The sequence below is a fragment of the Mycena indigotica genome, assembly GCF_014461135.1.
Source record: "Mycena indigotica strain 171206Taipei chromosome Unknown Mind.scaff0003, whole genome shotgun sequence".
Lineage (NCBI taxonomy): Eukaryota > Fungi > Basidiomycota > Agaricomycetes > Agaricales > Mycenaceae > Mycena > Mycena indigotica.
This window is the reverse complement of record NW_023503002.1, coordinates 4661010-4674203: the sequence shown is the minus strand read 5'-3', so window position 1 is coordinate 4674203 and position 13194 is coordinate 4661010. Positions and strand designations below refer to the sequence as shown.

The 13194-nt window shown below is 54.1% G+C and overlaps 1 protein-coding gene across 1 annotated transcript; it reads right to left on the bottom strand.

Annotated features, from left to right (window-relative positions):
- Window positions 1–3385: 3385 nt before the first annotated feature.
- On the bottom strand, window positions 3386–7015 carry MIND_00393600 (CxC2 domain-containing protein; the record flags this gene model as incomplete). The annotated part of the gene is made up of 13 exons (XM_037360765.1): window positions 3386–3580; window positions 3627–3730; window positions 3781–4181; window positions 4225–4491; window positions 4540–4684; window positions 4736–4915; window positions 4961–5361; window positions 5409–5557; window positions 5608–5770; window positions 5828–6021; window positions 6072–6295; window positions 6343–6805; window positions 6857–7015. The coding sequence occupies 13 exons, from the start codon at window positions 7013–7015 to the stop codon at window positions 3386–3388; spliced, it is 3045 nt and encodes a 1014-aa protein (XP_037223650.1).
- Between the last annotated feature and the right edge of the window lie 6179 nt (window positions 7016–13194).

The following is a 13194-nucleotide window of genomic DNA, read 5'->3' as shown; positions in this document are numbered from 1 at the left end:
CACGGTCGCCAACCTTAAACTCCGGAGACGGAGTGCGTCTCCGGTCGTAGTAGCGCTTGTACTCCTCTTTGGCCTTAGCGAGCGCGGCCTTGGCTTTGGCAACACCAGTGGCAATCCGGTCGCGGAACTCGTTCACGGACTCCATAGCGGAACGGACTCCGGGTTCAAGCCCATGCGCGGGAGTCGTCCCGTGTCCATCATGAAGGGGACTTGTTGCGTGGAGGAGTGAACGTGGTTGTTGTAGGCGAACTCCAGGGCCGGAATCAGCTCATCCCAGTCGTCCTGCTGATAGTTGGTAAAGATCCGCAGGTACTGCTCCAGCTCCTGGTTGACGCGCTCTGTTTGACCGTCTGTCTGCGGGTGGTACGGGTGGACGTGGCAGGCTTGATGCCGATTAGACGCCAGAGTTCTCGGGTGAAGTCCAGATGAACTGCGAGCCGCGGTCGGAGACGTACTTCTCCGGAGTCCCGTGATGGCGCCAGACATTCCGGTAGTAGAGGCGAGCCGCCCCTACTGCGTCGACCGTGGTGTGACACTCCGAGAAGTGGGCACGCTTCCCAAGGGTGTCGACGACGACCATGATCGCGTCATACCCATGGGCCTCCGGAAGCTCGACGATGAAGTCGACGGAGACGGTATGCCAACGCTCTGGGGGCGTTTCCGTCGGGTGCAGCTCTCCGTGGGGCAGTCTCCGGAGTGCTTTGGTGCGACAGCACAAGTCACAGGTCGCGACGTACCGGCCAATATGGCGAGACATCTGAGGCCACCAGTAGTTCCGGGAGACCAACTCCAAGGTCTTGAAGCGACCAGCGTGTCCGGCAACTCGAGTGTCGTGGCAGAGCTCGATGATGCGTCTCCGGAGGTCCTTATCCTTAGGTACGACAATCTTCCCACGAAAGTGAAGAAGACCACCGGAGACAGCCCACTCGTCGGAGCGCGAGGAGCGGGGGCCTCGAGCTTGACCTTGGACCTTTAGGAGTTGCCGGGCCGCTAGTGCGACGGGCTCCTCTAAGTCAGGCTCACCGGAGAGGGCATCGCGGATGTCGCGAAGGAGTTCAGAACCAGGGCCGGAAACGGAAACACCTTCGAGAGCGCGGACATGGAAGAGTTCGGGCCGCAGAAGGACGACGTCGGAGTTGTCGGAATCGATTCCGTGGTCGGGTCTCCGAGAGAGGGCGTCAGGTCGGCCCATGTCGCGGCCGGGCTTGTGGTGCAGCGTGAAGTCGAACCGGGAGAGGTAGAGGGACCAGCGGGCCTGTCTCCGGTTGAGGTGCTGCGTCTTCCTGAAGTACTCCAAATTCTTATGGTCAGTCCAAATCTCAACAGGGTGCGCAGCGCCCTCGAGGAAGTGTCTATACTCCTCAAGTGCGGGATGATCGCGAGCATCTCCTTGTCGTGGATTTCGTAGTTGCGCTGGACATCATTTAAGCTTTTGGAATAGAATGCTACAGGGTGCCACTTCCCGTCCGGGGCGGATTGTGAAAGAACCGCCCCGTCGCATAATCAGAGCTGTCCGCCTCGAGTCGGAAAGGCCGTGCATCGTCCGGAATCGCCAGGACCGGTTCCGAGGTGACTGCGTCCTTGATCGCTTGGAACGCGGAGGCCTCCCGCGTCGCCCCAAGTCCATTGCTGGTCCTTCTTGGTGAGCACGAAAAGAGGGCGCGCAAGGGTCGAGAAGTCCCGAATGAACCTGCGGTAGAAATTAGCGAACCCAAGGAACTGCTGAATGTCCTTCTTGTTTTCCGGAGTCGGCCAAGCGGAGACGCCTCGACCTTGACGGGGTCCATTTCGAGGTGGTTGTGGGAGATGATGACTCCGAGGTACTCGATTGACGATTTTTCAAAGTCGCACTTCTCCGCTCGAAGGTACAACTTGTGCTCCCGGAGTCGCCGTAAGACCTCCTGGACAATCTGCCGGTGTTTCCGGAGGTCGGAATGGGCGATCAGGATGTCGTCAAGGTAGATCATGACGTCTCCGGAGAGGATAAGGTCCTGGAAAATGTCATTCATCATCGTTTGGAACGTCAGGGCGAGTTTGTCAGGCCGAAATACATCACCAAGGGCTCGAACAGGCCTCGGTTAGTCCGGAAAGCTGCTTTCCACTCGTCACCTTCCTTGATCCGGACGTTGTTGAAGCCCCAACGGACGTCGAGTTTGGTGAAGTAACGAGCGCCTTTGAGCCGGTTGATGAGGTCGTTGATCAGCGGAAGGGGGTACCGGTTTTTGACAGTCATCGCGTTGAGAGCACGGTAGTCCTGGACGAAGCGGAGTCCGCCGTCCTTCTTCTTGACGAAGAAGACCGGAGACGCCATCGGAGACTTGGAGGGGCGAATCCGGCCCGTCGAAAGCCCTTCCTCGATGAACGCGTCGAGCTCGCGTTGCTCGAGGGGTGAGATGGGGTACACCTTGCAGTTGGTGGGCTTAGCGTTGGGGACGAGTTCAATGGCGTGGTCCCAGGCTCTCCGCTCCGGTAGCGTGTCGAAGGACTCCTTGTTGAAGACGTCCTGGAACTCCTTAGCCCAGTCCGGGATCTCGGAGGGCGGAGGGGCGGAGTTCCTGGCGAAGGCTTCGGCCAGGCGCTGTGAGACAGTACTGCCAGCGCGTATCTCCTCCGAGGGGCGGAATGAGGTGTAGAAGATGCGGTCACCATCTTCAAGCTGACCATCGTCTTCATCGTCGTCAGAGTCCGGCATCAGATCAGGCAGGGCGGAGTCGTCACCGGAGACGGAATCGTCTCCGTCGTCAGGCCCAGAGAGGTCCATGGCGAGGGGAACGGGCCGGAGCGGAGTCGCTTCTGGAGCAGCCGGAGTCGCCGTAGCTCAGTCCGTTCAACGCGTTCTTCCTCGCGGCAAGTGGAGCAACCGCGGGGGCACCGTGTCATCTTGACCTCCTTGGTTTCCCAATTGATTTCCGGGTTATGCTTCCGCAGCCAGGAGTACCCCAGAATAAGGTCTTGTTTACCAAGATGAGTGACGGCGAAGTTGAACACGCTCGGAATGGCCTTTGTAGCGTAAGACCAAGTCCGCGATCTGGTTGATGGAGCCGGCGTCGTTCGGAGTGCCATCAACGTTAAAGACCGGAATCGGTTGCGCCAGGGTGCGGACCGGAATGCCATTCCGAGCGACATAGTTCGTGTCGATAAAGTCGGAGGTGCACCTGTAGTTGCCAGCATTTGACAACTGTCTTAGCAACTGCCAGGCAACCCGGTGTCAAATCCGCTAGCTCCTGCCAGGCTGAGCTGAGCTAGTGCATTTGTCAAATTCCCCCTACTTCAAACCCTCTCTGAAAAAAACCTAACCACAGCCGAGCTCGGCTAGATTTACAGATCAGTCCCTTGTTCATGAGTGATGATAGATCAATATTTATGTCCTAATACAGCAGTAACGCTACAGCGGTCCGTGTGTCAGCTCAGCCGTGTCAGCTGCTGACGTCATTGGCTCAGCGCTATTATCTGCAGCTGCGCGGATTGCCGCCACAGTGGAGGCACTCCAGATGCCCCGAAAGGCCTTCTCGACCTCCCCGTAGACGAAGCTCTGACGCTTGGCGTACGCCATCAATCCTGCCGCCAATTCCTCGTCCACCTCGGTCCTTGCATCCTCGCGTTCCTTCCATTCCCCCCGCAAAAACCTCGATACTCTTGATAACTCGCCGCATCTCCTCCCGCAATAGATGTACCTCTTCAATCCAGCGGTCACGTCGAGCGAGTGATTTGGTCCATTGAACACGCACCGCTATCCAATGTATATTAGCCAAAATGAAATGAGCGCTTGAAACCACCCACAATCGTGAAGCTCTTCTTTATTCGCCTCCCCCCCTGCGAACCATATCCATGAGACAGGCACCACCTTCTTCGTCAACGAGGGTTCATTGCGCGCACGTTTTGACGAGCCCAGCTTGCCCAATGCCGCTCGGGCCTGCGCATCGCTCTCTGATTCGATATGCACCCGTAAATCATCGTCATGCAGCTCTCGGAACTGGGGTGCAAATTCTGGCCCCTTCAAACGCACCAGAGCCGCTCTGGCTTCTCGATATTTCGTTGCTTGACGCCGCGCTTGATCCCCCACTCGCCCGATTAAGGTGCCGAACCTGGTGCTCGAGTTTTGCCCAACGGCGTTGGCATTACGAGTGTCGATTAGGTGGGTTTTCGCATGGAGATGACCTCGAATCTTGGCTAGGGTGTCGCTGCATTGTCCAAGACGCAACTGGGCCTCCCGTTTCCACCAACGTTGGCCGGCAAACAGCCTCACGTTGCTCCATTGATAGGTCGCTCGGGAGCCACAGTTTCGCAACCTCCGCTGGGGCGGGAGCAGCATCCACATCACGGCGCTCTTCCTCTGCAGCTCGCAGCTCCTCAACACCTGGCATGAAGACCATCTGGTGCATTTGCAGTGTATGCAGTTTCTTCAGCACAGATACACGCAATTCATCGAGCTGGCTGGAACGCTCGGCTGTCAGCGTCGTTTGTCCACTGGATTCGAAGCGAATGCGACGTCTAGCGAGTGTCAACAGCACTGACGAATTCAAATAATAAATGACATACTGCTGGTCCTCCAATTGCAATGCACCCTTGATGAATGCCGCCGCCGTTGTTCTGCCTGCTGCCAATTCATTCCCGCGGCCGCTACGCAATTGTTCCAATTCCGCCTTCTTCAACTCTGCCAGAATTTGAGCCTCGGAAGGCCCAGCTTTGCAAACGACATATAAGCGCACATACTCTTTTGTCGCTGACAACCTACCATGCTTAGCCGTCGAAACGTAGGGGTTCGGGCTCGTATTGTCCGCATTCCAGGCATTTACTTGACGTTGCCACTGCTCGCGCAAGGATGATTCCAAGCTGTCGTCAACTTCCGCGAACTCGTTGATTTGCGTCTCCCGCTCCGCCAAAGCAATAAGCATCTTCCTCGCAAGTGTGTTTCCTGTCATTTGAGTTAGTTGCGACCAGCGACAATATTGGATCTAACCTTGCTTCACGTTCTTTTCGAAATTGACATGATCAATCTTATCTTCGATTGTGTCGTGTCGATTGCCTTCCCCCATCTCCTTTGTAGAGAATCCAATAGGATTAAGGATTGCCCATGTGCGTTCAATGCCCTCTCCATCCGTTCTCCCGACACCGACTGCATGGGTCAAGGAATTGGCGGCTTGACAACTTGACTCGTGCGCGACCGCGTGCCAGACGGGAAGAGCGAATTGTAGCGCATAATCGTCCAATTTGGTGACAATGACCGAGTTCTTGCTGAGTTTGGTTGCTCGCTCCCGTATGCGTTGCTTCCATTGACATGCAATGTCGTAGGAGATGACCAGTCGTCGCACCCCCAACCCCCCGACTGCGTTGAGGAATACCCAGTCCATGTTGGCATAGCTGCAATTTTGGATAAGTGACGATGAAAGGACTTCGTCACCACTTACCGCTCCCCCTTTTGCAAGTCCCCCAATCCTAACGGCCGAACGATGCCATGGCGGGCACATACACATCCGCCTACACCCGATACTCTGAGACCAGTGGTCAGTCTTGTCTCCTTTTGCATCAAGGCGGCGAAGGCGATGCAGGTGCTGACCTGGCGCAAAATGGGTTAGAAATGATTCTCTTTGAAACAACAAAACTCACATCTTCTTCCGCAACGTAGTGGCGCAGGTGCTCCTTGTACTCGTTGGTCTCCACAAAATAACCAAGACCATTTCCTAAGGCAGGGTCTTGCCGCTCGTTTGCGCGAAGGCGGTTCTTCAGTCTGAAATTGGCATCCAGCGCCAGCATTAAGGAGTAAATGTATCTGTATTAAGCCTTGTCAGTTCCGTCATCGCAGAGGTCGGTAGGTTGAATAACTTACGATTTCGATGGGTCGGCATTCTCCCATCCATCAGGCAAGTTACGCTCAGGATCTGGGCATGCCCAACAACGGACGGCCAGACCACCCGCAGGCGTAGTTGCGAGTCCATCCATCGCATGGCCACGCCCGGCTCGTTTAGCCCGCATAAGGAAATCATATTGTCGACTCATACGCCCAAAGGCCTTGTAGCGATCCTAACCAGCGTCAAATTATCTTAAAAACTGAAGACAGATTCGGCACATACGGGGAGTTGCTCCGTGAATGTCGCATTGCTCAATCGCTCCAAAGAACCCACGAAGTCGTGGGCGTTCATGTTCCCCACGACCTTGAGAGTCCTAAATAGATCCAGAACTCGGAATGTGGCACATGTGGCGGGTTCTATGGTCGTCGCGGGATACCAAGCGTTGTCGAGTAACTGAGAGAGGGTGCATATGCTTATGACGCAGACTGTGACTGCACGCGCAAAATCTCGGGATTGTCAGCTCGATTTGCAGACCGAGAAACTGGTTGCGTACCTGATATCGACTTTGAAAACGCCTCCAGCATCGAGAACAACCATCCTTCGCAGTCGCGGGTCGGGATGTGGGCATGGAAATCCGTGGTGTCCCAGTTGGTACACCATGCCGAGACCAATGCTTGTTTGTGAGACGGACGGACTGAAAAGGGTACATTGGCGCCAGAATCCGGTCCAGACCTTCTCGAAGAAAGTATTAGGCCAGAGTAACAGTAATTTAACCGTTCACGCACCTGGACAGAATGTAAAGGTAGTTGCTCGTGACGATTGCGAAGACATTCTTCACACTGCAGAAAGGGGCCACAGTCGACGCAGCGAAAGGCGCGGGATTCGGCATTCTCGGTGAGAATCTCGCCACAGGCCGCACACGAGGGTCGGCCGTGGTGTCTCCCTAAAGATTCCCCTCGTAGCAACTCGTCCAGATAGGCACCGCTCATCCGGCGCCAAAGAGCCATCGGGTCTTCCTGTGGAAGCAAGTCAGTTAGAAGCATATATATGGCCCAAGAGGAGCATACAGAAGCAATTCGTTTCCGTTTGCCGGAGGTGTGGTCATCGTCTAATGGCTGTGGTTCTGAAGATATCGTCTGAGCTATTGCCGCCAGCTCGTCGTCGGCCAGCTCCGTGAAAGGCATCCATTCGGCCAGATCCTCCGTCAACTGCGCACGGGTTGCCATCGTGGGGACGACATTGAGCAGACGGGATGCGACTCTGCGGCCACTTGAGAAGGCTATCGTGGTGTCTCCTTGTACTTGGCTCGGAGGAAGACCGCCAACATGGAACTTGGGTTGTCTCCTGCGCTGCTTAGACATTGAGTGGATGGAGGGCAAAGGCAAATACACAGACCAGGACAACGGGTCAGAAGAGCCTTGGCAGTACTTGGTGAGACGCGTTGACAAATTGATGGCACGCACAGTGACACGTGCAGATACTGATGAGATGATCAGACACAAATGCGAATTTGAATCATTCATTTTTAGTGACTACAAGCATCGCTACTACGACATCTGCAGCTTCAAAGCTTAGCCTTGAACATTGGCTCGGGCAGAACTGTATCGCGGTCGTCAGGCTGGTTCGCGCTGGGGAAAAAAAATCAGAGTCAGGATTGCTTGATCGACGAAGAAAAGGACCTAGCCCATTCCGTTTCGATCGCCTCTCCGCACGTAATCATTGGGAGAAGTTCAGGCAGATAAAGAGCATGTGGTTGGCCTGTCCAGAAATGGTGTGGAGAAGTCGAAAGAAAATTATTCCAGCGGCAGAGCCAATCGCAGGAGATATCGTAAGAGGTCACCAATGACCAGTCACTGGGAAGAAGCTTCGAGTAGTCGTTCATAAAGTAGCGCTCGCCCAAAAGCAAGTCGACTGGGTCGGAAATGTGGCGCGGGATGCTGTTATAGGTCTGCCGTTGGCGGTCTGAGTCTTTCAGGTTGTCTGGGATTCAAACTGCGTCAGTTATCTGTAAGGGCTATGAATGGACCAAGCCCACTTGTGCCACGGTAAAGTACCAGTGCCATCTTGTTTTGAGCTTCGGAAATGTTGGCGCGACTTTCGAAACGCACCAGACTGCGCTTTAAATCGTCTGGAGGGTGGATCTACAAAATAAGGCTGCAGTTTCAAGTTTGGCTACATACGTGTTCGGCCCATGCTGCCCAGACGAGCGTGGACATCATACGGCAACATTGCGCCAAAAGTAGGTTGCGGGAAGCACTGTGCCGATCCTGATTTCCCACCTGAAACCTTAAACACAGAGAAGCGTCCGTGGTGGTGAGTAGTCACGAAGAAGCGGTCAGGTGAGCGACAGATCTTTGGTCACTGATTCAATGATTCACAACTACAGCGAAATAAATTTTGCTATGGACAGATATGATCGAGATTAGGATGAACCAGGGTCCGTGGCACGCGCGGGAGGAAAGCGAACATCAGACCAATCCATCCGCACTCGAGTAAAATCATGAAACCCCATATAGAGTGCACTTATCTCCCGTTGCAATGGGAGAAGGGGAAGTGGAGAACGATGCTGGACTGCATAGCACTGAGGGACTGGGCAGCGCCATGACACGTTAAGGTGGATGCGCGCACATACAAAAAACAGAAGCTGTGGTTGCACATGAAACTGGCTGGACATCAATAGTTATACGGACTGGTAATGACGAACTCACAGAACTGCGTGAGACTTCAGGCGCTGGCAAAGTCGGCAAAGATGATTCGGTTCGAGCACCACGTCGGCCAGAGGAGGGGTTTGATTGTCGTCCAGATAAAGGTGAGAGCGCCCACGATGACAGCGTAGGGAGCGTCTCTGTCGTTTTGGTCCAAACAGTCGAGAGCGGGCTGTAATGCAGCAACGCCGTAAAAACGCGACACGCTGAGCCTGGCGTTCCTCCTCCATATTCGGGTCGTCGTTTTGCTGCTCATGCAGAATGGGGTCGTCTGCGTTGATGACGGCTTCGAATGCGGCAGTTGCCATTCGAGCAAATATGGCCGGCGAGGTATCGACACGGTAAAAGCCCTGAGCGCTTTTTCTGAAGGACAAATTAGTACAAGCGAGACAAGTAACCAATTGCCAGACGTTGTATACCCGGGCGCTGCGCGTTAGCACGCAGAAGAGATGGCTGTGGCGCCGCTAAAGTTTTCGATGAAGGTGCGACCTGGTTGTTGGTGAGACGCTGCAAAGATTGTTAGATGACTCGGACACAATTGGAGTCCAAGACGAACGTGACGGCGACTCTGGAGTGCGTGGCCTTTTTCGCAGCGCCTTCTGAATAGCAGGAGTCGAAGGAAGGTGTTCGTCGGTGAATGGATTGTCACGACAACCAGGGTCTTGCGATTGCGTCGGCTGAGATGCTGTGAATCGTAAGTGCTCATATTTAACATCGATTATGTGCACTCACGAGAGGCACCCCACTCCTCGTCACTGCTGGAGACATCCGTTCGAAACTCTTCAGTGTCGGCGTCAATGGACGAGAGTGAACGGCCTGTACGGGCGCGTAAGCTTCAAGTTGGGGCCGAGGAAAAGGATCTCGTCGCCTACCTTGAGGTTCTTCATCGCTACTATACTCGGGTTCCGAGGAAGGGGGTAAGGGAGAAGCCATCTGCCCATACCATGATTTCGGTCAAGAAGATAAATGCGTGACCCGTGACGAGACGAGTCACGCACCTTTATTAGATTCGCCAGATCACATTACATTGCCTTGTACAGATGCTGGTAGATTTGTTGCTGCCAAGTCGCATCACAGTCCATCCGCATCCCTCGGGGATCTCGCCTTTCCCATTGACGCGTGTCCAAAAAAATGGGCCGGAAACGGCGAGGCCCAGGGGTTTTTTGCAATGGCGGAACAGCATCCACGGCATCGCACCATGCCACTATCGAGTCTCGTCGCAGCGCAGAGAGCTGAGGCGGTCCAAAATCAGCCGCGCTCGTTGTCCATTGAGAAACGTGCTCCTCGGACGGTGGAGTGAGCAAAGGCGCATTCAATTTGGCGACCAGGAGTTGTTGCTTCTGTACCTCGCTCAATGTAAACTTACCCAGGGCCTGCAATGTCTCCAGCTGCTCTGTTGATATGGGGGATACGCCGCGAGGGAGCTGTGCGCTTTCCCTGAGTCGATTAAATTAGCAAGCATAATTGCGCGACAAACTTGAATCTATACGTGCCATTCAAGAACGGGGGTTCTGGGTTGAAGGAATCCGACACTATCTCATACGTGAGTTGAAAGAGCTGGGCTGAAGTAAAAAAAAAGACAAACTGGGTGGCCGAGTACGGGAAGAGTTCCGAGGGGGAACGAGGACGCGTAAAATGTCGATGTCGACTCCGGGTCGGACCGTAGCTCCAAGTGATCCAAAGTCAGCGCAACGTTGGCGACGTCAGCAGGCATTTCTTCCGAGGCCGACGCAGCCGGAGGGGCGCTTGGGGCATGGTCCTCGCGTTCTAGCTCTGCCTCAGCTTCAAGAACGGGCAGAAGAGTGGTGGGAGCATCCTTGTTGGCGGCGAGGGCTCGTTTAGCTCGACGATTTGCTAGAATCTTGACTTGACTAAAGTATTTTCAGCCAGAAGCAAGAAGACAGAACGCTCCAGACACGGACTGTCGGGAATAGTAGGCTTTTGAGGCATTGCGGTGGACCTTTTGTCGCTGCTGTTTTGTCTGGCTAAGGAGCAAAGTTAGTTATGAGTAGCGAAATGAGGGAATAATATGCCGCTGATGTTGACGAAAAGCTGCCGTCGCTACTATTCGCCCGCTGAAAGGCCATGGTGGTAGTGAGGAACCAAGTGTGACCAGACATGTCAATGCCTATTATTTGGTGTTCTGACTTCATTCGTCTGAACACACAGTTATCGGTGGGTCGCAAATGAGCTCTAGTATATTAGTAGGCACCATAAACATCTATCCAGTAAATTTTCATGACCCACAGACCAATGACGGCCCTTGGGTGGGCCAAACGGTGTCGGTCTGAAAAATGAAACTTCATGTATGGGTAATCTGGTCGTCCTATGAGGTTAATATATCCTAACGCAGGCTACGTACGTTTTTATTTTGGTCAGAAATGTCGTGAGCTCCATGGTAATTCGCTTGCGAAGCAATCAGGTGAGTTGCGAGCTATTGGCCAGCAATATGCTTAATCGCCGATAGTTGAGTGCTGTGGGTGCACTCATTATTGACCACAAAGGAAATTAGTCTCTATCCTGTATGTGCTCAGCTTTGTTGCAGCGCAATGAGGGTCAGCACAGTTAGGGGCCGACTTGCCTAATCCGGCAAACTCTCTCGTTCTCAAACGTCTAGAGGCCGTGAGACATCATTCTTCCAAAAGGAGACAAATAGAGAGGACAGATGAAGCAGATATATATTATAAGTCCAAAGCTACAAAAACAATAACAACAGCAGCAGTACAAGTACCCAAAGAGCGCCCCGCACAAACGATCACTCGGAGTCATAACCCCAGTGGATGGGGAAAAAACGTGTACCATCGGGATTATGAAGTCGCTCAGCGAGTTCATATGGGACAAAGTACATCCACGGATCCAACTTCGCTGGGAGCTCTCGAGCTGCAGCAGTGACCTACATAGACGATTAATGGATGGAGATTATGACGATAAAGATGCAGGTTACTCACTGATAAATGGCACCATGGATGAGCGGGCCGTCATCGACGATGATATCGCGGGAGAGGGCTAGACCACAACCGAGCTCTAAAGACCGCGGCAGCGGCGGCAGCGTCATTTTCGGCAGGTTCCTCCTCATCTGGGTTGTCGGGCATCGGTGTATGACGAACAACGAGAACGTTCCCGAGTGGGGGGCGAGGGGTATCCTGGTTCTTCTCCTCAGGCAAGATCGCCTCGATCGCGGCGTTGGCTGAGAAGAAGGGACTGTCATCGGGAGAATGGGGGCAGGTCAAAAGCATGGTGAAGGAGCCATCGACATGCGGGAAGTTGGGCCGAACGCAGAGCGAGCACGAGAGTGTGTTGTTGTGCAGGAGAGGAAGAAGATCCTCCCGCTCGCAGGCCGCGTTGAGGGTCGAATGCGGGAAAGCCACAAGCCTCGCTGCACCCGTTTCCGAGTCGTACAGAAGGGCGGCGATGTGGCCGGCCGGGATCTAAGTCGAGATTCAGACTGATCGCTTCGACATTGTGGGGATAGGTACCTGGCCACTTGCGGGGGTGATCTCAAGCGTTCGACTCGAGGAGGGAATAGTGCTGGACATGTTGGTGGGAGGGAGTTAAGATGTTTTGATGCAATCGCACCGTTCTTGTGGACATTTGGCCTAACATGTGGCTGATCAGCCACATGCTGACAGAGCCGAAAGGGTCCAAGGGTCCAGCTTTTTCTTGGCTACCACTCCTTCCTTCATTTCGACGCTAAGTAATTTTTTTTTTTTCGTAGCAAAGAGCAAGCACTGACCAGAACGGCCCACAGTCCCATGTCCGCCGTGTTAGAAACTCCCGTCGACCACACCAACTCCCGCGTCGACCACACCAGGTTTGTGTAGTGTTTGTACCGAGACCCAACGCTGATATGCTGCTGCCCTCGAAGATATTGGAAAAGACGACGCTGGCCAGAAGGACTCGGAAGCCCCTCCAGGTGAAAAACTTGACGGCAACAAGCAAGGTGAGCCCGATAGTTCGACTATTAATCCCCCAGACCAAGTCGATACACCAGACGTTGCCTCAGAGGAACCAGCACCAGATAAACGAAAGTCGCAAAAGATTCCAAAAAGCAGCTCGTCGCAACAAGAAAAACTGGGCTGAAGGTGTCCGCGAGGAGATCATGTCGAAGTATATCGTTGCCTACCGGGAGGCGAAGCTTCTGGGGCCCCGCGAAGCAGAAGATTGCCTCCAGCAGCTCTATAACGAGTACTTCTACCACATCCCATACTACTTTGAAGACTGTGACGAGCCGCAACTTCCCTTGAGATTGTGGGTACCAACAACGCCGCCCGACGACAACTCGCATCTGTCGGAGGAACAACTCTTGTTGCAGGATAGCTGGCAAGCAAAAGAGAAGATCGTGAGTTCTTGGCACGTGGACGTGACGTGTCGCGCTAACGACTTCTTCCTAGCGAATCCATCGCTGGGTAGCCTATCAAGAGAAACGGCGGGCCAACAATGGAGCCAGCGCCAGCCAGCCTTCGCGCTCGAAGAAGAAACTCGACCTGACGGACCCTATGACCCACTTTCTCTTCAAGTTATCCGAAACCAAACCCGTCGTTCGAGCAGTGCCTGGTCTTCAGCAGTTCATGCACGAGGACAAGGGCACGGGAAGCTTAATCGATGAAGAAGTCAACCGCCGTTGGGAGCAACTCCAACCTCACGAACGAGTCGACAAGCACGGAAAGTTGGTCGACAAGCCGCCCATAACGTCGAGAACG